General features: G+C 49.0%; 1 protein-coding gene across 1 annotated transcript; it reads left to right on the top strand.

Annotated features, from left to right (window-relative positions):
• Nucleotides 1-1,602: 1,602 nt before the first annotated feature.
• On the top strand, nucleotides 1,603-19,352 carry LOC146005681 (sorting nexin-31-like). The gene is made up of 9 exons (XM_083145106.1): nucleotides 1,603-1,733; nucleotides 5,208-5,282; nucleotides 6,449-6,563; nucleotides 8,953-9,017; nucleotides 9,788-9,898; nucleotides 10,843-10,933; nucleotides 11,123-11,210; nucleotides 12,964-13,033; nucleotides 19,218-19,352. The coding sequence occupies exons 1-9, from the start codon at nucleotides 1,674-1,676 to the stop codon at nucleotides 19,350-19,352; spliced, it is 810 nt and encodes a 269-aa protein (XP_083001232.1). The 5' UTR covers nucleotides 1,603-1,673.
• Nucleotides 19,353-21,908: the final 2,556 nt, after the last annotated feature.

Raw genomic sequence — 21,908 nt, 5'->3', positions numbered from 1 at the left:
GGACGTAGCAAAATGATGCAATAAACCCCAAACAGACCCAAGCGCATTTGTATAGAATGGAGCAAGTGCTGGAAAAAAATAAATGACTATAATATACAACATTCGTATTAAAAAAAAAACCTCAGGCTTAATAATTAAATAACAGTCAATAATTGAATTGATGTCTGTATCTATCACATGTCAATCTCATAGAAAATATGTATTTGCAGGACCTTTAACGGTGTGTTACCCTGCTGCCACCCCCGGCCCCTCCCTTCCCAAATCGAAAGGCCAATCGCCATTCGCTCCTGGGGTTTGGCCATGCGCATATTTGCAAACCACCAATCATCGGTAACGGGGCCGAATTCAGACAGAAACAAACGGGAATCAGCCCCATAGTGGTATAAGGTCTCATCGCACAGCGCAGTGACGTGTGTCAGGTCGCACATGCGCTGTGATGTCATCATACTTTGGTCGTTGCCCTAACAAGGGGACAGGAGACAGCGCAGGAGGGCATTCCTCTCTTATTAGGATGTGCAGTCCAAGCAGTATCTGCTCATTAGGTCGACAGTCAAAAAGTCGACAGGCAGAAGGGCAACACATAAAAAAGGTTGACGTGGAAAATGTTGACATGTGTTTTTCATGATTTTGTTTGAAACCAACTTGTTGATACTTTACCATAACATTAGATCATAATAGGTGTGGGGTGCAGTGAGGCACCATGCCCAGAGCATGCGACATGTCGACCTATGTCAACATAGACACCCAGAAATCATGAAAAACTCATGTCCACCTTTCCTATGTCGACATCTTCCATGCCGACCGTTTCACCATGTCGACCGTTTCACCATATGTGTTGACCTTCTGCCTGTTGACCAATATTGGTTGACCTTTTGGCTGTCGACCTAGGCACTGACAACCTGATCATTCTGTATTCATGTTATATCGGAGTTCTAGAACATAGCGTATGTATCAGACTTTGGGGTGAGTGGCGTAAGATAAAGGGCCTGATTCAGAACTGTTCGCTAGGCTGCGTTTACAGCGGCCTGTTATAGGCTGTGTTCGAAAAATAACAGGAGCTGTTTGGTTGGTGCTTTATAAATGAGAACTAAAATTTAAAATCAATGAGGGAGTTTATTATTTATACAAGAATATGTTCATTCTATCTGGTATCTGCTTTACTAACTGTGGACCTACATGCAGGGCCAGCGCCACCACTAGGCAGGTCTAGGCATTTGCCTAGGGCACCGGCCACTGGAGGGCGGTACTGAGCCACCGAGGAGAGGTACCATAGAAAGCAGGGAGCGGGGAGCAGGTGAGACAGTGAGCTTCCTTCTCCCCCCCATCCCGCCCTGGACACGGAGGGTGCGGGCGCCCGCCGCAGTATCGCCCACACGCCCCCCCCCCCCCTGTAGCGCAGTATCATCCGCACCCCGCGGGCGGCGGATTTGCCTGGGGCGGGGGGGAGGCTTGCACCGGCCCTGCCTACATGATATTATAGGACTCCCATGTGTACCTGCAGCATGTCCTTCCTGCTAGGTACTAGGTGATGGCCCAGGTGTGTCAGCCTGCAGATAGGACACGCCCCCCTCAGGTGAAATCAGGCAGCAGATAGGGCACACCCCCAGGCGAGGTCAGGCAGCAGCAGAGCTACAGTACCTGCACCTGACACCCACTTACCTGTAACTGGAGTTATGGATATCTGCATCCCTATCACAGAAGAGCGTGTGGACAATCTTGGGGGAAGTTATGTGGTTAAGTAATTTTATGTCTACACATTTGGGATTATAATATGTTGTTATGTTATATAGACCAAACATGTTTGTATGTGTTATTTCTTATTACATGTTGTCCCGTGTGTGTGTTTCGGAGTTTATTATACAACATGAGTGTGATGGAATTTGCAGGCAAGTAGTCAGTGTGTCTAAGCTTATTGCAATGTACTGTAATACTTTATACATTTGTCACCACAAATATTTTATTTTTTCCACTCCATTCGCTGCCCCCTATGGCTTATAATGTATTTAAAGTATAACTTGGGATACAAGGATTTGCCAGAGGACGTAAGGTGCAGACACTAATAAATATCTTTACTAGATGGTAACGTTGACCGATTTCAGATCAATAAAAAAAAAAAAAAAAAGGATCTATTTAAATGTAAAGGCCCATACACATTAGAAGATTATATTTCCAATCTGGCTGGTTGGAATGAAAATCTGGAAAATTTTGGGGGCCAAATGACCATTTGCTCCTAAACATGGAAAACAGACATAAATTGGTCCTACAGACAAATTGGCTAATTTGAGGCCCATACACACTAGAATATATGAAAGACAAAAGATATTGGTGAACAGTTTCCCTTGAGCTGATCATGAAAGATATTGTGCATCCACACTGGGTGCAAATGGCATGAGCAATATTGGCAGATTGACCTGCATGTCCGGAAGATGTCAAAATCGCTAAGCACACCCGCACTGCACAGCAATGTGTCAGCGCTGTGTCCTGAGCGATCTGTCAGGGCCAGTCTTCTCCGGTGAGAACACTGGCCATGACCGGTGATCTAACTAGATATATCCAGCATGCTGGATATTAATCGCCCGACGACCGGGTCATGCGGGTTGGGTGACCAACTCATCCCTTTAATCCGGGACGCATATTAATTACACAGGTTCTGTGGCAGTTTAAAACCAGGTGAAAGCCAGCCACAGAACCTGTGTAATTAATATGTGTCCCGGATTAAAGGGATGAGTTGGTAACCCCTACATGCGGGGCCGCGCATAGATATTGCCCCTACACACGGAGCAATGTGGGTCATTTTCTCAACAATCTAGTCAGATCGCTTAGAGCAGGGGTTCTCAAACTCGGTCCTCAGGACCCCACAGAATTCCGTTTTTCAGTCACCCGGCAGGTGGACACATTTTAAAAGATCCACAGATGGAGCTAATTATTTCACTTGTGATTCTCTGAGGACACCTGCAAGACATGCACTGTGTGGGGTCCTGAGGACACGCGGCTTAGAAAATGGGCTGAAATCGCCCCATTAGGGACACCTGCAACTTTACACCTTTCCTCTGAGATTTTCAGCTGACCATTCTTTTGTTCAGTTTATTTGCTGCATGTCCTTAATTGTTCCACCTAAACAGTGTGGTCAATTCAATTATGAGTGGGGGGTAGTTGCTGTTGTAATAGTATGGAAATGCAGCCAGCGGCATGACCCTATGCGCACGGGCGTAACTAGATATTCGTAGGCCCCAAAGGTTTGTAAGGGCCCCCTATTTAGCAATTGATGTATGTAAAACATATTACTTAGACCAGGGGTGTCCAAACTTTCTGCGACGAGGGCCAGATTTGTTAAAGTGTAAATGTGTGGGGGCCGACCATTCAGCCTGACATTCTTTGAATCATTAATCGCATCAGAATGGTCCCCCACTTTGCCCCCATTCACTCTTTGTCCCCCAGCCTGCCCCTTCACTGTATTTCCCCCAGCCTGCCCTCCTTCACTGTATGTCCCCCATTCACTGTATGTTCCCCACTCTGCATCCATTCACTCTGTCCCCCAGCCTGCCCCCTTCTCTTAATGTCCATCAGTGCCTCCATTCATTGTATGTCCCCAAGCCTCACCCTCCTTCAGTGTATGTCCCCCAGCCTGCCCCTGCTCCCCCTTCTCTGAATGGCCATCACTGCCTCCATTCACTGTATGTCCCCCAGCCTGAACCTACTTCACTGTATGTCCCCCACTCTGCCCCCTCCCTTTTCTGTATGTTTCCCAGCCCTTGTGGGATCCAGAGGACGGAGAGGCAAAGCAGGCACTGCAAGGACAGGAGATGCTTGGGCTCCCGCTGCTGCCCTCCTCCACTCTGCAGGTTATGGGAGCAAACTTCCCCCTTGCTGCCCCCCTCCCCAAACACTGCTGTCACTGTGATTGAGGAGTAGGGTAATATACGATTACAGCAACAGGGGTAGGACGCCAAACACATCTGACTGTGGCGGCCGGCACCTCCTCACTGCTGCAGACAGCAAGGTAAAAGCGCGCTCGCCATGGCCCCACCTTTAGTGTCCTGTGCTGTGCTTCCCACATCTGATGCTCTGCCCGCTTCCAGCTGGAGGCTGTGGGCCGCTTGAAATGACAGCATGGGCCGCAATTGGCCCCCGGGCCTGACTTTGGACACTATACAAGAAAAATAAATAAAATGTATTAATTAAACAATCAAAAAAGTGCCACACCTGCAGGTACGGATACTAGAGCAACTAATAATAATATGTTGGAGAAGACGGTAATCAGATGATGGTGAGGTAAGGGGTACATTACCATAAATTGGTTGCCCGCTTGAGGAAAAATAGGTATCCGTGTCCCACTGGCAGATGATAATAATGGCACCTGGAAATAAGCCTCTGGGGGAATGTTCAAGATTACGACCCAGTTGGTGCTGAGATCAAGCGTCCTCTCTGAGGGTGGCGGTAGATGGAAAGTAGGCCACTGGAGGAGATTCAGGAGCAGGGGATCCCTGAGTGTGTTGGAGAATCCTCTCTAGTTTGCGGTGGAAGAGAAAGGTGGTATCCAAATGGGTGGTGGTTGGCTCAGCAGTGTCCAAATCCAATGGTCCTGGAGGTGGGGCAATAGCAGCCTAACAAGTTTCACTACTGGCTGTAGCTTTCACAAAGGTGAGTGTTAACTCACCGCCACAATAGATCTACAGGTGGAGCTAATCCTGAGGAAACCTTGAAAACCTGCACTGTTAAGGCCCCCATACACTATGTGACCTCCACGTTGAGCCACCCGAGACCTTCTGCATGTGACGTATCGCATGCAATCCTCGTTCCCTGCAGTTGGGAGGGGTCCGACCCTGAGATCCTACGTACAGCAATTGGGCCCAAGTAACTCCTATTTAATATCATACCTGCTCTCTCTTCTGTAAGGGGGTTTCTGGGTGCTCCTAAATCCCCCCTGTGTGCGCTACTGCCACCCCTGCTGTACAATGCCTGCTTTTTTGGCACTGTATAGTGGGGGGTGGGGTCATGGTCATGCATTTATGATGCCACTCCCCTGGACAGCCCACCTCCCTGCCGGCCACGCCCCCTATGTTGCTACCACACTGATCCCTCCCAGATGTGCACTACGCGTTAAAAATAAAAAATTAACAAATCAAATCTGGTTGCTGCCTCTCTTTATGTTACTAGATGGGGCATTGCGCAGGTATTAACTTTCTGTATGTTTTGTGTCCTTTCAGCTGTACTCAGTGTATCTAGATGGCTTCATCCTTTTCAAAGTCCGCTACAAAGACCTACATTTTTGGGATGAACAGGTTGGTACATTGGTAAAAAAAAAGTGTTTTCTGGCTATACTTAATTAACCTGGAGGTTCACACTCAGCAGCTGGACAGTGCATTGCAGTAGGACTCATATACAGTAAATAAGAGACACTGATCACGGCCCCTTGTGGATTTGAAATGTTCTGCCGGCATAAGTGTGGGTATAATACATCAGTACCTCCCTGTCACCTACTGATCATCCATGTTGGTTGCTATGGGCAACATTCCATCTTCAAAAAAACTCCCATCTTGGAAAATGTACCCTTCTATGTGAAGGGTCAGTAGTGCTGACGATTCTGACACCTGCAGATGTTGTTGCCCGCACCAAGTCATCTCTGGCTGAGAGCTTGGGTCACATGTGCGATCTTGCACACGCCCACTGGAGCTGGCCATAGGGAGAGACGCAGCGCATCAGCACAACACTGATGCACCCTGCGATCTAACTAGGGATGGCCATCGTTGCCATTGCCATCGATGGTTGACATCGATGGCAATTTGGCAACTGGCCATCGATAGTGCTTAACTATGCAATGGATGACCATCGGTATTTTTACATGTCGCTGGTCATCCATTGTGTTTGATTGATTGGCCTCTGGGCCAATCAAAACACGGGGGCGGGGCTTCGTGGGTGTCGGGGGTGGAGCTATGCTCAGTGTCCCGGCACTTTGGAAGAAAAAAAAAACAGCAAAACATCGTTTTGCTATTCCATCGATGGAGGGAAACTATCTGGTACTCCCCCATCGATGGCAAAAGTATTCGACATTGGCCATGAACCATCGATGATTTTGAATCATCAATGGTCGATGGCCATCCCTAGATCTAACAGGGATCGTCAGAGTGCGCAATGTAGATGCACACTTCCATAATGTCTGTCCCATGGGCCTGATTCAGACCTGCTCACTAGGCTGGGTATATTGGCTGCCTATCGAGCAGATAAACCCTAAACATCGGCCAGGGTAGTGAATGCAGACCGCACTGCGTGGGTCGGAATCACTTTGTTTCTTCACGTCACAAAAACATCCCAACTCCTACTTGTCGCTTATTTAGCGGCGTCTATGAGACTAATAGCACTGACGCCCTGGGTCGTCTGACCAGCTCACTGTGACCACTGTATATTTATTTGTATAGTCCCCCAAATTGTGCTTTATGTCCCATTGTAGTTGCACAGAGTATTTGGCGGCAGACTGCCAAAATTCCCACCAAAATATTTCCTGGCAATGACCAAGCCCATGGCTGAAGAAAGAAGGTTAATGCTGGAGAAGTATCTGCAAAAAGGTAATGTGCTGTATTTATTATGTGTGTAGATATCAAAGTCTTAGAGACCTACTTATTGTACAATATTGTCTACTAATAAATAATAATGCTCCAATAACAGCCCGCGCTGGGGACCAGTAAGACGTAGTTGCGTGTGCGTTCATTTTATATTACTTCCACTTACAGACACCAGAGGGAGCCAGAGCACGTGTGCAATGTGGAGTAGACCGCATTCTGCATTGGGATCTCCATTGCAGTTACTGTAACCATTGTTTTGGTTTTCTTGCCGTAGCATGTAAATCACTGATGAGGAACGTCCAAGCAGTGGCGGGTATCCCAAAGGGCAGCTATTACTGGGAGAGCTGCTCATCCAATATGTTAGTACATACAGTATACGGTGAGCATTGGCACGATGTGTGGCGGGTGCACAGCCACTGCTTGTTACATCCGGCTCTGGGGGCAGACAGTTTGCATCATAGGGCCTTGCCCACTCCTGGGTAAAATGCCACTAATCGCACTAATATGAATAGGAGTTGGGGCCAAATAATGTAACTATTATAGATAGAAGCACATCATTTGGGCCATATAACTCCATGCGTCGCTATCGCCCAGTGATAAATATCCAGCGTGTTGGAAGAATCTAGTTAATCACCAGTTAGGGCCAACACTGGCCCTGACAGATCGCTCAGCAAAATCTCCCTGCGTGTAGGCCCCTTTTACTCTTCCGCTGGAGCAGGGGACTACCCAAGTAGGGAAGCCAATCCCGGGGCATTTTTTCAATCCCGGGATTCGGGATTGAAAAATGCTCAATCCCGGGATTGTTTTTTTTCTAATAAAAAAACTGCCCCACAATTACTGCCCCAGTCAGTAATTACAATGTAATTACTTACATTTGATGGTTGCCTGGTGGGGGGACGGGTCGTCCATGCCGCTGGCATGCTGGGTGAGCGGGTGGGCGTGCTGGCTGGCTGGGCGCTTGGGCTTGGCACACTGGCTGGTCACGCTGGCTGGGCGGGCAGGCGGCTGGGCACGCTGGCAGGGCGGGCACGCTGGCTGGACGGGAGGGCGCGCTGGCTGGGCGGGTGGCGCGGCATTACAATGCCGGGCGCGACCTCTGCCTGCGCAGCGTGACCTCATCTCACGCTGAGAGGTCACGCTGCACACAGTGCTGCCGGGAGAAGTCGGGCAGCGCTTGAGCGATGCTCAGACGCTGCCCGGCATTAGACTGCGCGCAAGCGCAGTCTAATCCCGAAATCCCGGGATTGAAATCCCGGCGTTTTGGGGGCCAAATCCCAGGATCCCGCCGATCCCGGGATTGGCCACCCTATACCCAAGTAATCAAAGTCTCCTGCAAGTTCTGATAGAGTAGGACCAGGTGTTGATGTGTATGTATGTCTTTAAGGGGTAGATTTATTAAGCTCGGTGAAGTGATAGTTCTCTAAGAATCTCCGCCCCCCTTCGCCGCCCATCGCAATTATAATTATCGCATATGTTCTAACATATGCGATAATTAAGGCAAAGGACAGCTCTTGCGTTAAGAGCTATCCTTTGCGGTGACAGTCGCTGGGTCCCAGGCTCTCCTCCTCCCTGCACCCGAAAGAGGATCGGTGCAGGGGGGAGGTCACAGGTCCGGGCAGCACAGCTCTGTGCTGCCCGGACACAGGTGAGGGGGCGATGCGGGGGTCCGTGTGCGGCGGCGGGGGGTCGTTGCGGGGCGGCAGTGGGATGCGTTAGAAGCCCATAGGCTTCTATGGGGCATCGCCAGATTTTTCTAGCGCTGCCCTCCGCTGCGGTAACCCGGCGAGGGATGCTTACAGCATCCCAAAATGCGGTAAAAACCCAGATAACTGGGTTTTACCGCATTTTTAGCTTAGAGAATCTCCCCCAGTGTCTGGGTTTTATCATCGGCCAATCAGCTCTTACCTGTCATGTTTCAAACCAAGCCTGTAACTTCACAGGTAGGAGCTGATTGGCCAGTGATAAAAACCAGACACTTTATCACTTCACCGAGCTTAATAAATCTGCCCCTATGTATGTATGGATACTGAATACAGATCCAGGGTAAATTTACTAAGATGGGCTGTTGCCCATAGCAACCAATCACATTCTATCTATTATCTTCTAGAAGGTGCTAAATAACTAGTAGCAGAATCTGGTTACTATGGGCAACATCCTATATGTTCACATTCCCTTTTTTTTTTTTTTTTATCCGAAAGGGTGACATGGACCCCGCAAAGTATACCACGTCCCATCGCATGGCTTTTTAATAAAAAATAAAAAAAATGGTAATTTGAATGTTGAACAATGTTAATGTTCTTGTTCTAGAACGGTGTCTCACCGTTGGATCTGCTGATTTTCTTTTTATGTAAGATTTTTAATTGCAAACTGAATTGTGATATTTTTTTTTTAGTTGTTTCGGATCCTGTGGTTTCAGGCAGCGACGTGTTCATCGCATTTTTTAAGAAATTACAGTTGGTAGGTGGCTCCAGTGTATATTTATAATTTAAATAAAATGCCAATTTGGATATTCGCACACTGCTAATTATTAATTTGCCTTACACACATATGTTCTAATACCCCTTTCAGACATCAACCATGGCTTTAACCAGTTACTGTATGACTCAGGATGATGAACACGGGTTGAAGCCAGGCATTTCAATGCGTACACTCTTATCTTTTGTGTATTTAAAGGAGGAGGCCCATTTGTAGTCTCTGCACCGCCCCCTCTAGTTGGGATACGGTCATTGGGTCTACAGCAAGTTGGTCGACAAGCATTGGGTTGACATTGGTCTAGGTCGACATGGGTCTAGGTCAACAGGTCATTAGGTCATCAGTGTCTAGGTCCACAGTCAAAAGGTTGACATGGGGGTTTTCACTGTTTTTTTTGTTTTTTTTTGAGCCATCATATACCGGCACTGTGGGGAGGAGTTCAGCATGTAGTCCCCATACTTGCGTGGGTTATTACATTTATTTAAAGTGTGTATTTTGCTCTGTACCTGTGTATGTGTGCATATGATTACATCATGTATTTATAGTACATGCACACAAACACTAGTACAGCGCTAATAACTAATACCCTGCATATAATTAATGACTGTTTGTTTGCAACGAGCAGTACCCAGGAAATTACAGCCCCCCTTACGTCTAAAGGCAGGAGCCACCACTGCTTATAAGTGTTTATTTGAATATAAAAGGCTAAAAGTTGGTCACATGTAAACTGACTTGGGAATCTAAATGTATTTTAGGAAACATTTAAGGTGTCCACAAGAAAATTGTTCTTCAAAATTGATTTGCCAGATGGCAGACAGGTGAAACTTGATGCTCAGACGTCTGACACCGCGGACATAGTGCTGGAGGTAACCAGGACGCCATCTTTACCTTGGGCAACCTTCCATGTTTGTGTTGTGCAATAGCTGGAACCCAGGGGGGACATTCTGTATCAGTTGCTCCCTCGCGCGTTCGCACGGTGGAGCGTTTTTTTTTTTTTGCATAATGATTTTCTTAACGAACGGACTCGGTGACTTCCCACGGGTCGTGCCCATGGGAATGCCAAGCATTTCATGGGCGTCTCCATGAGACATTGGGCATCCCATGGGAGTGTGGGCAGGACAAGGAGTGCTGGGGCGGGGTAAGTCCACTAGAAATAATAAAAAGAAAAAAATCTTGATACATTATGTAATTCAACTGTCTTACCCTTTAATGAATGCTAAAACTACTCTGCTAACTCATCGCATGCTGCCATATTTTGGTGAAAGTCTGTCCCGACAGTCGGGATCCCAACTGTCAAAATGCCGACAGCCGGGTGCCCGACGGACACCCGCTATTTTCCCTCGTGGGGGTCCATGACCCCCATAGAGGGAGAATAGAATAGGTGGCTCGCGTGGCGAGCCACCGTGCCCGCAGCGTGGCGAGCGCAGCGAGCCCGCAAGGGGCTTTTTTGCGCTCGCCATGCTGTCTGACTCCGGGCAGTCGGGATCCCGACGTCGGGATAATGACTGTCGGGATCCCGACTGTCTGAGTCCCATACCACACCCACATAGTAAGTATTAGTTACGGATCTTATGCTATTTAAACAATGTTATTGGACAGTTGGCCCATTGTCCCATTGTGTGTTATTCCAAGCCCACCCCATGCCTGATTCATAATCCAATGGAAGTTGATGATAATATCATTAGGCAAACTCAGTGGGGGTTTCCAGTTGCCTAGAAAACCTGCCCAGATAACGAAACGATGACCTAGCACTTTAATATGTTGAATTAAAAAGTCTATATGCCTGATTACACTTTATTCCCTTTTTCAGGCTGCATTGTATATCTTGCATGTGTCCCGGGGCCTTATGGAATATTTCTGTCTCTTCATTACACGCAAAGCAAGTAACGGTGACTTCACAGGTATCTTCTGTCGCTACGTGATGTCACCAACAATGCAGAGCACAAACGTTGCTAAGTAACAATGCAGCAGGTTCTCTGCTGTGTCGCAGATAATACAATGGAGCCAACACAGAGCTTCTGCCAATTTAAGTCCCTTCTTATTATAAATACGGCCGTTATACTGTATATTACACACATTTCTCTCTGCAGTGATGAAGCCGATTGCAAACTTTGAAATTCCATTTATAACTATTAGGAACATTGATGATGACCGGTTTCGGCCTGGTATACGGAAGAGGTAAGTGCAGCAGGAGATTAATGTGCATATTGTAAATCCAATACATCAATTTAAGGGTACTTGTTTCCTATCTGGGCGCCCACGATTTTAATCGCGGGCATCGGGGGTAAAATCGGGGCCATCGCGGCCGATAAAAAATCGGGTGCGATGGGCCAGACGCGATGCCCGCGATTTTCCCATAGAGAACAATGTTAAATGCCTCAATTTACCCGCGATGACCACGATTTACCATAGGAAACAATGTTAAATGGATCAATTTACCCAAATCAGCATAGGAACAATAGTAAATGGGCCAAAAACACCCCTGAACATTGAAATGTCCCCCCAAAAGTAGTTGACGCCACCCCGCCATCAACGTGAACCCGAAGCGTGGCGAGCGCAGCGAGGCCGCGAGGTGCGGCGGTACGCGTCCTCCGACCTTTTCATGCCCTACTATCCACTAGGGTGTGGAGTGAGAATAGAATAGTGTGGCGAGCGCAGCGAGCCACCGAGCCCGAAGCGTGGCGAGCGCAGCTACCTTCACAGGTAAACGCGTCCCTTCGCGGGCTTCCCAGGTGTCCGCGTCGTCATGGACACCTGGGAAGCCCGCGAGGGGACGCGTATAACTGTGAAGGTATCCGTCCCCTCGCGGGGCTCGCTGCGCTCGCCACGCTTCGGGCTTGGTGGCTCGCTGCGCTCGCCACACTATTCTATTCTCACTCCACGCCCTAGCTGCGCTCGCCACGCTTCGGGTTCACGTTGATGGCGGGGTGGCGTCAACTACTTTTGGGGGGACATTTTTATGTTCAGGGGTGTTTTTGCCCCATTTCCCATTGTTCCCTATGATAATTTGGGGAAATTGATCCATTTAACATTGTTTCCTATGGTAAATCGTGGTCATCGCGGGTCAATTGGGACATTTAACATTGTTCCCTATGTAAAATCGCGGTAATCGCGTCGGTCGCATCGCATGTCATTATAATGGCATGCGATGTACACGCGATGCCCGCGATGGGCGCCCAGATAGGAAACAAGTACCAATTTAAGTCCTAGTTGAAGCAGAATTTAAGGGAAAACACCATGATCTCTCTATATATATATATATATTTTTTTTTTTTTAAATGTGATGAGGACCATTTTCGGCTGGGACTAGCCTACGCAAATGATAAAATCGAAGCTGCATAGCTAATAACTTCCACAAAATTGTCGAATTAGCGGCCGTTTTCTTCAGCAGAAAACGTGGATTCACTGATCTACATGTTTTCCGACAGTCAGGGTGTGTAAACTGCAATTGGAATGCAAGGATTCCGAAGTGTTTCGAAATGCGCTGCGGGTTTTTATGCAGTGACTGGTAAGGAGGATTGAGGTGCATGGAGAGTATCCATCTGATTTTATGGGAGTCTCAAAGTGAGTCAAACTGTGAATCACAAGTTCTCAGACAGCCAGTGCCAGAACTTGTGATTCACAGTTTGTCTTAATTTGAGAGGCTAATTTTTATATTGTGGACAGAAAAATGTTACCTCCAACACTGTTATCCACCTGTTATTGAGTATATCTACCGAAGCTTTGTTTGACCAATTGTTAAATAGGTGGTCCAAACCATTTTCTACGCCGCAGGGAGCCTGAGGACGGTGGCAGGCAGGGAGATGGAAGTCTCCCTGCCTGCCCCAGAACGTTTGTGGGGGGGAGGTGGGCTCCCCGGGTGCCAGGCAGCACAGGCTAAAACAGCCTAGCGGGAACACTACGGTAAATAGAGTTCATTTATGTCCCCTAGGTATATGAATCCCTCCTCTGATGTGATATTAATGGGCTGCCCAGCGACTGTGGACCTGCTATATGCACAGGTAATATACAGTACAATTGATCTCAGTCTGTTTTGCAGTGTGAGCGTCCATGCACAGTGCACTGGAGTTGCTGGTAAGCGGGAGACCCGGCAGCAGTGAGCGGGGAACTGGCGCAGTTACTGCTTTTACGGGAGGGAGGGAGGGGGGGAGATCATTGGACAGGGAGATCATTGGACAAAAACCATTATATTTGAAGGAGCGATTCTATGTGGCCACATTCTCTACCACGTAGAACATCAAAATGTTGGGCTAATATTGGAAAACACACCCTCACTCTCACCACCACCAGAACGCCCATATAAATAAATATGGCCAAATAAAATACAAATACATACATTGACCACCTATGTATAAAAGTTTACGCAGCCTAGCAAAGAGGTGTGAACTAGGCTTCATTCCTAGAATAGAGAAATGGTTCTCTTTTCTGTTTAAACTGATTTGGTATTTTGTGCTGTAAAGGCCAATGGAAAGCACGTCGAGTCCTACTGGGAGAAAAAGGGGATTTTGTACTTACTGTTAAATCCTTTTCTCAGACTCCATAGGTGACACTGGAGAGTTACAGTGGGGAATAGAAGGCGACCACAGGGAGCTTGGGCACTTTTAGAATAAATTAATAGTGACTAACTCCTCCCCTTCTACTTCCTCTCCTAGGCAGTTAAGTATGTGCCCGGAGGGAGCTGGAAGAAAGGAAAAACAACCCACTTCCGAGAGGAGGTCAAACATAACAAGTCACACACACACTCACATAGAGTGAACATATAGATTGAAGAATAACATTCATAACAGAATGAACACATCCATAAACCTTATAAAACTTAGAACTCAGACCGAGTATATTAGTCTCTTTAACCTCAGGTAATTGATAACCTGAAAACCAACAGTAAACCGAAAGGCAGCGTCGGGTGGGCGTCCAGTGTCACCTATGGAGTCTGAGAAAAGGATTTAACAGTAAGTACAAAATCCCCTTTTCTCTTTCCTCCACTAGGTGACACTGGAGAGTTACAGTGGGGACGTCCCAGAGCTCCCAACACGGGTGGGATGACGCTGAGAACCCCTTAACACAGAACGGCCAAACCGCGAAGCGGCTGCCGCAAAAGTGTCAAACTTGTAAAAGCGGACAAAGGTCCTCTGACCAGACCACGTAGCCGCTCTACAAAGATCTTGTATAGAAACTCCACGGGCAGCCGCCCAGGAGGTACCCACCGACCTTGTAGAATGGGCGGAAATTGAAGAAGGTGGCACCCTAGAGGAGGCCACATAAGCTTGACGAATTGTCAATCTAATCCACCTGGCCAGGACCTGTTTGGAGGCTGGCCAGCCAGGACGCAAGGAGTCATAGAGGACAAATAAGGCGTCCGACTTACGTACAGACTCTGTTCTGGCCACGTAAATACGCAAGGCCCGGACCACGTCCAGCGCCCTAGACTCCTGTGAGTCCTCCCGAAAGGCCGGCACCACAATAGGTTGGTTAATGTGGAATGCCGAAACCACCTTAGGGAGAAAAACACTGGAGGTGCGCAGCTCCGCTCTGTCCTCATGGAACTGTAAGAAGGGTGCTTTACAAGAAAGAGCACTGAGCTCCGACACCCTTCTAGCTGAAGCCAAGGCCAATAATATGACAGTCTTCCAGGTGACGTATTTAAGTTCCACTTCCTCCATGGGCTCAAATACAGAGGACTGGAGAAAGGCCAGTACCACATCCAGGTCCCATGGAGCAGTGGGAGGTCTGAAGGGAGGTTGCAGCCGCAACACCCCCTGGAAGAAAGTCTGTACCTGAGGAAGAAGAGCCAGCTTCTTCTGGAAAAAAATGGAGAGGGCGGATACTTGAACCTTCAAGGACGCCAGCCGGAGTCCTGAGGCCAAACCCTTTTGCAAGAAAAGTAGTAATCTTGCCAGCTTGAAAGACACTGGTGAAACCCTCCTGGATTCACACCAGGCCACATAAGCCCTCCAGATGCGGTGGTAATGCACCGAGGTAACCTGCTTTCTGGCTCCTATCATGGTTGGAATCACCGCCTGCGGGATCCCGGCCTTCCTCAGGATGGACCTCTCAACAGCCATGCCGTCAAATGAAGCTGCTGTAAGTTGGGACAGGCGAACGGCCCCTGTGTTAGCAGGTCTTCGCAGAGAGGCAGAGGCCATGGCTCGTCTACTAACAGGCCTGTTAGTGCCGTGTACCACGACCGGCGAGGCCAGTCCGGGGCTATGAACAGCACCGTCACTGACTCCCGTCGGATTCTCTGCAGAACCCGAGGGATTAGAGGCACTGGAGGAAAGATGTACAGGAACTGATCCGTCCAGGGAGCCGTGAGAGCGTCCACGGCCTCCGCCTGTGGATCTCTTGTCCGGGCGCAGTACCGGAGCAATTGATGGTTGTGTCTGGAGGCCATCATGTCTATCTGCGGACACCCCCACCGACGGGTCAGGGTCTGGAAGACCAGAGGGTTTAGACACCACTCTCCGTGGTGTACGTCCCGCCGGCTGAGATAGTCCGCCTCCCAATTCTCCACGCCTGGTATGAAAATGGCGGACACGGCCCCTGCGTGCTCCTGCACCCAGCACAGAATCCTCTTTACCTCTCTCATTGCTGCACGGCTGCGGGTGCCTCCTTGCTTGTTGATGTAAGCTACTGCCGTGGCATTGTCGGACTGCACCCTGATGTCCTTGTTCCGGAGAATCACTTCTGCCTGGAGCATGGCATAATACACCGCTCGCAGTTCCAGCACATTGATGGACATCTGTGCTTCCTCCGGAGTCCACAGTCCCTGGAAGTGGAGGCCCAGCGTGACCGCTCCCCAGCCCCTGAGGCTGGCATCCGTGGTGAGGAGTGTCCAATTGTGAATGGCGAACCTCCTCCCCTCCTGCAGGTTGCTGGAGTTGAGCCACCACGCCAGTGAAGCTCGAGCCTGATGGGAGAGAGAAATCCTCTGGTGTAGAAACAGGTGTGAGCCTGTCCACTGGCGGAGTAGACACAGGTGGAAGGGCCGAGAGTGAAACCGCCCGTACTGCACGGCCTCGAACGTGGCCACCATCCTTCCCAGCAGTCTCGTGCAAAGAAGAACTGTGACTGTTCGATGTTGCAGCACCAGTCGCACTGCGTCCTGCAAGGATAAGATCTTGTCCATGGGGAGGAACACCTTCCTCTGGACAGTGTCCAGAATCATCCCTAGGAACAGGATCCTCTGCGATGGGGTCAGCTGTGACTTCTGGATATTGAGCATCCAGCCATGGGACTCCAGGGTCCGACGTGTTAGTTGGATGTTGTGCAGCAGAACCTCCTTGGACGGAGCCTTCAGCAGAAGGTCGTCCAAATAAGGGACAATTGTAACTCCCAGAGCCCTGAGTATTTCCATCATGACGGCCATCACCTTGGTAAATACCCGAGGCGCAGAGGAGAGGCCGAATGGGAGGGCTCGGAACTGTAGGTGATAGTTCTGTACTGCGAACCGCAAGAATGCCTGGTGAGGGGGCCAGATGGGGATGTGCAGGTATGCATCCTTGATATCGATGGATACAAGAAACTCCCCTGGTTCCAGGCCTGCAATGACAGACTGGAGAGACTCCATCTTGAAGCGAGTGAACCGTAAGAAAGGGTTGAGCTGTTTTAGGTTCAAGATGGGTCTTACTGAGCCGTCCGGCTTGGGAACCAGAAAAAGACTGGAATAAAATCCCCTTGCCCTTTCTGGTTCCGGGACCGGGATCACCACCCCCTGATCCCTGAGCTTTTGGATGGCGGCCTGTAAGGCCCTGCCTTTTTCCTGAGAAACTGGCAAACCTGTGGGAAAGAACCGTTGAGGAGGAGGCAACAAGAAATCTATCTTGTAGCCTACTGCTACCAGGTCCCTTACCCATGCATCCTTGCATGAACCGGCCCATACCTGATGGTAAAAGAGAAGCCGGCCTCCCACCCTGTGATCTGGACAGGAGCTGGGAGAGTCATGCTGAGGGCTTTGAGGTAACCTTTGCATCCAGTATTGGAGCATTGGCTGATCCTCTGCCTCTTCCACGGAAGCCTCTGGAGCTGGTAGCCGCTCCTCTAGACCTACCCCTGAATCTGGGGGTGGGGCGAAAGGACCGAAAGGACTGCCCTCCAGTAGTAGGAAATCTACGAGGGGGAGGGGCTGCAGTGGGCAGGAACTGAGACTTGCCCCCTGTAGCCTGCGAAATCATTTTGTCCAGCTCTGGACCAAAGAGGGCCTCCCCAGCAAAAGGCAATGCTTCCACCGCCTTCTTGGAGTCGGCGTCTGCATTCCACTGTCTCAACCAAAGAGTACGGCGAGCAGAAACTGAAAGAGCTGAAATACGGGCAGCGAGCATACAAACGTCTGAAGATGCTTCCACTAAGTAACCAGCAGCCTCACGTATGTGATCCACTAGGAGCAGCATATCACTTGCCCCTGGGTCTACAGAGGAGGCCACCTGGGATGCCCATACCTCCATGGCTCTATTGACCCAGCAACCCACCTGTGCCGGCCATTGTAACAGACCAGCGGCTGTATAAATATTTTTCAGAGCACTCTCTAACCGCCTATCAGACACATCTTTAAGGGTAGAGGCACCTGGGATGGGTAACACTGTCTTTTTGGACAAGCGTGATACCGAAGAATCAACAGCAGGTGGCGTTTCACAAGACTTTCTAGCATCCTTAGGAAAAGGATAGGCAGTGAAAAATCTCTGAGAAACCTGAAACTTCTTGTCTGGGTGTAACCATGCTTTTTGCAAGTGTTCATCCAGCTCCTCTGAGGCTGGAAAATATGCAGACTGTTTTTGCCTTTTAGCAAACACTGAGGGACGCGCAGCAGGTCTCACCTCTTCTGTTACATTGAGGGTTAACCTGACTGCTTGTATTAAGTCCTCTAAACCTTGAGAGGGGACATCAGTGTCCTGTATAAGCGGAGCATCAGGCTCAGCATCAGGCTGAGCATCAGGGTCCTGAAATTCACCCTCCTCTAGAGCTGGCATGTCATCATCTGTATCATCTAACAGAGGGACCTGAGGAAACAACCTACTAGCAGAAGCCAGTCTAGGGGGAGGGGGTGAAGATGTGTCTGCATTTAATGCTCTAGACAAACACTCCACAGCAGAGGTTAACTCTGCCTGCTGATCCCTGGCTGCATCCCTGTCCTGTCTGGCAGAAGATAACTCAGACGCTAGCTGAGAAATTACTGTAGACAGTTGTGAAGCCCATACAGGAGGTTCCTGCCCCGATGTAGTTGGGGTGGGGGCTGGGGATGCAGTACATGAGGGACATAAAATGGCGCCCTCCGTTTGTGGCGCGAATTTATTGCTGCACTTCTTGCACGCAATCTTTTTACCAGCCATCATACACTCAGCAATCTTACACAGAAGGTAGAGAGAGATGGAAATACCGGACAGGAGAGGAGGTATAGGAAAGAGGCAGAGTCTGCCACGAGGCCGATACGCGCACTGTATATAAATATAACTTGCGCCGGCTAAGGGACCTTTTTGGACACAGTCCAAGCTGCCCTGACCTCCTATGTCCCGCTGTGACTCACTGAACCAGGGACACCTGCACTTCTCAGCCGCCTCGAGGGAGCCGCGGATCACGCTGCTGCTTCAATGGCTGCCGCTCCTACAAAGAAGGAGGAAGCGGAAGTACCCAGCATGCCGCGCTCTCGCTCCTCAGGAATGGCGCTGAGTTTAAATAGTGCGCTGCCGCGGCTTTTTACACTGAATCCCCGCTAGCGGGGATTAGTGTTATACTTACCCCTGCCGTATACTGTCGGATGCGGCATGCTGAGTGGTCCTCGAGGCGCGCTGCAAGCAGCGGCGACGGGACCTCAGGATCAGTGGATCCTGCAGCCAGGTACCGGAGGCGAGCTGCATGCAGCTGCGACCGGACCTGCCGACAGCGCCCGCGTCGCAGGCAGGTAGGGACAGGGAGCTACCTGCCTGTCCTCTTGCTGATAGTAGCATCATTATAAAAGAAAAAATTATAAAGCTCAGGAGTGAGCCTTGAACGCACCCAGCTCCCGCAGGGCACATGCTAAAACTGCCTAGGAGAGGAAGTAGAAGGGGAGGAGTTAGTCACTATTAATTTATTCTAAAAGTGCCCAAGCTCCCTGTGGTCGCCTTCTATTCCCCACTGTAACTCTCCAGTGTCACCTAGTGGAGGAAAGAGAAAGTATTAATATTATTATCATCCAATCCTTTTTCTTTAAAGGCTCTTCAGGAACTTGAAATGAAATGGTGCAGACCGTCCGAAGAACAGACAGCGAAACTTCAGAGTTTCATGAAAATACATAATAAAGTCCAGGTAACGAATGTGCTGTTCAGATATGTCATATACGCTAATTAAGCTATGACGGTGTGATGAACTATAGCACTTTGATTATAGACCGACCTACAGTACAGAGGCTCATTCAGATTTGTCATCTACATTAATTAGGCCTTGAGTCCTATTAAAGAAAGTTTTAGAAATAAAATTAAAAATAAACATAACAATAATATTCTTATGACGGCTTAATAAATTATACCTACTTTGAATGCAGTGTGTCATACAGAGGCTTAAGCTGGCCATACATCTACAGATCGATTGGCAGATTGGGCTGGTTGGAACAAAAACCTGGTAATGGATGAGAGCAAATGACAGTTGACCATTTGCTTTGAATTGCTGGAAAACTGCCAAAAACTGTCATTCAGACATTAGCAGGTTTTTGTTCCAACCGGCCAGATCTGACAATTGACCTGTAGATGTATGGCCAGCTTTAGTCAGCAGATTTGGAAGTTTATTCGGTACTTGTGTAGTTTCACGGCGCCGCTGCGCGCACAGTCTATTTGAAACTTGGCAGCCTGCCAGACTCTGGGCGCGTGCCGCTCTAGCTGTTCTCAGAGCTACGTTACCAGCGTAGCGTGTGCGCGTGCCGCTCTAGCTGTTCTCAGCGCAGCGCTACGCTATCAGCGTAGCGTCTAATTCCGTCTAAACTCAGCACACCGCTATCAAAGGGGGTGTCCGAAATGCAGATGCTACAATTTAGACGCTTTAGCGTCTGAATCCATATGCACTGTGCAAAACACTCTTAAACCTGTCCACAGTTGCACTAGTCGACGCAACAGCTGTCGACCTTGTAAATTCCACTATCCACGCCAACCCGAAGCGTGGCGGGCTTCACATGTCCCCTCGCCACGCTTCGGGCTCGGTGGCTCGCCACACTTTCTATTCTCAACTCCACACCGACGTGGATAGTGGGGGTATGAAAAGGTCGTAGGACGCGTACCGCCGGCGCTCGCCGCGCTTCGGGTTGGTGTGGATAGTGGAATTTACAAGGTGGACAGCTGTTGCGTCGACTAGTGCCACTGTGGACAGGTTTCAATAGTGTACCCCTAGACCCAGCTAAATTTAGATGCTTTAGCGCCTAATTTAGATGTACCCCTAGTCCCAACTAAATTCAGAGGCTTTAGCGTCTAAGTCTAGAAACCCCGGCTTCTAAGCGGCTAGTTGGCTAAGCGTCTAAGTTTTAGCGTCTGCATGGGGGACACGACCCCTTCGTAGCGGCTAGCAGGTAGTCGGGTTTCAGACGCTTTATAGTCTGAATCCTGACTCCCCCTTCTTAGCAGCTTGCAGGTAGTCCGGTTTTCAGACGCTTTGCGTCTAAATTTAGCGTCTGCATGGGGGACTCCCCCTTTGGTAGCGGTGTGCCGGGGTGTGTAGTTTAGAAGCCCCGGCACGTCAGCGGTGTGCCCAGGGTGTCCACTTTTACGTGCCCCCGTTGTCAGCGGTGCGCAGGGCTGCCTATTTGTAGTTCCTTGTACTTGTAGTTCCACAGTGACCTGTCAGCGCGCTGCTGCTGCCCGGCGCTACGCTGATAACGTAGCTGACAGTATGTAGTTTACAGCTAGAGCGGCACGCGCACAGTCAGACAGAGCTAGAACGGCACGTGCACAGTTAAACAGAGCCTCTCAAGTTTCAGAGACAGACTGTGCGCGCAGCGGCGGCACCGTGAAACTACACAAGTACCGGTTATTCTTTTATTTGTTTATTTATTTATTCATTACCAGTTATTTACATAGCGCACACATATTCTGCAGTGCTTTACAGAGAATATTTGAACATTCACATCATTCCCTGCGCCAGTGGAGCTTACAATCTATATTCCCTACCACATGTGTACACACACACACACAGACATTCTAGGGAAATTTTTATTTTTTAAGCCAACTAACCTACCAGTATATTTTTGGATTGTAGGAGGGAATCCACACAAGTATACAAACTCTGCACAGTTTGGGCCATGGTGGGAATCGAACCCATGACCTCAGTGCTGTGAGGCAATAATGCTAACCATTACACCATCCGTACTGCCCCAAGTATATGCATTCATATAACAGACGTAACCTTGTACGGTTTAAATTAAAACCCGTAAATGCATTGGAAGATACTCTATGGTCAACCCAGGATTTTACTCCAGTTGCCCCACAACACCCAGCATTAGTATCCCATGCTAGGTGCAAGAAACCCAACAGACCCCAGAATTGGGCTTCACATCCTCATACACTCACTTCAGGACCGCACAGAGTTTTATGTACACACCCATGACATGACTACGGGCGAGATGCAGAGAACTAAACCCAGAAGTCCTATCATTGCAAAGGAAGGCTCTTACCGCATGCCTGTACATGTGATAGGGAACATAGATTGTAAGCTTCACTGGGGCAGGGACTGATATGAATGTTCAAAATATTCTCTGTACAGCGCTGCGGAATATGTGTGCGCTATATAAATAACTGGTGTCAATAAATTGTGCACATGCGCTATATGCGTACAGCGATGACAATCTGTGCACAGAGTTCCGTTCTATGCGACCCGGAATCCACCCCAGCGCGCTGAGCATGTTGTCATTTGGTGTTTCAGTTT

This window comes from Crinia signifera, chromosome 5, assembly GCF_055691185.1.
Source record: "Crinia signifera chromosome 5, ASM5569118v1, whole genome shotgun sequence".
Taxonomy (NCBI): domain Eukaryota; kingdom Metazoa; phylum Chordata; class Amphibia; order Anura; family Myobatrachidae; genus Crinia; species Crinia signifera.
The sequence above is the reverse complement of the archived record's forward strand: the minus strand, read 5'-3'. Positions and strand labels throughout refer to the sequence as shown.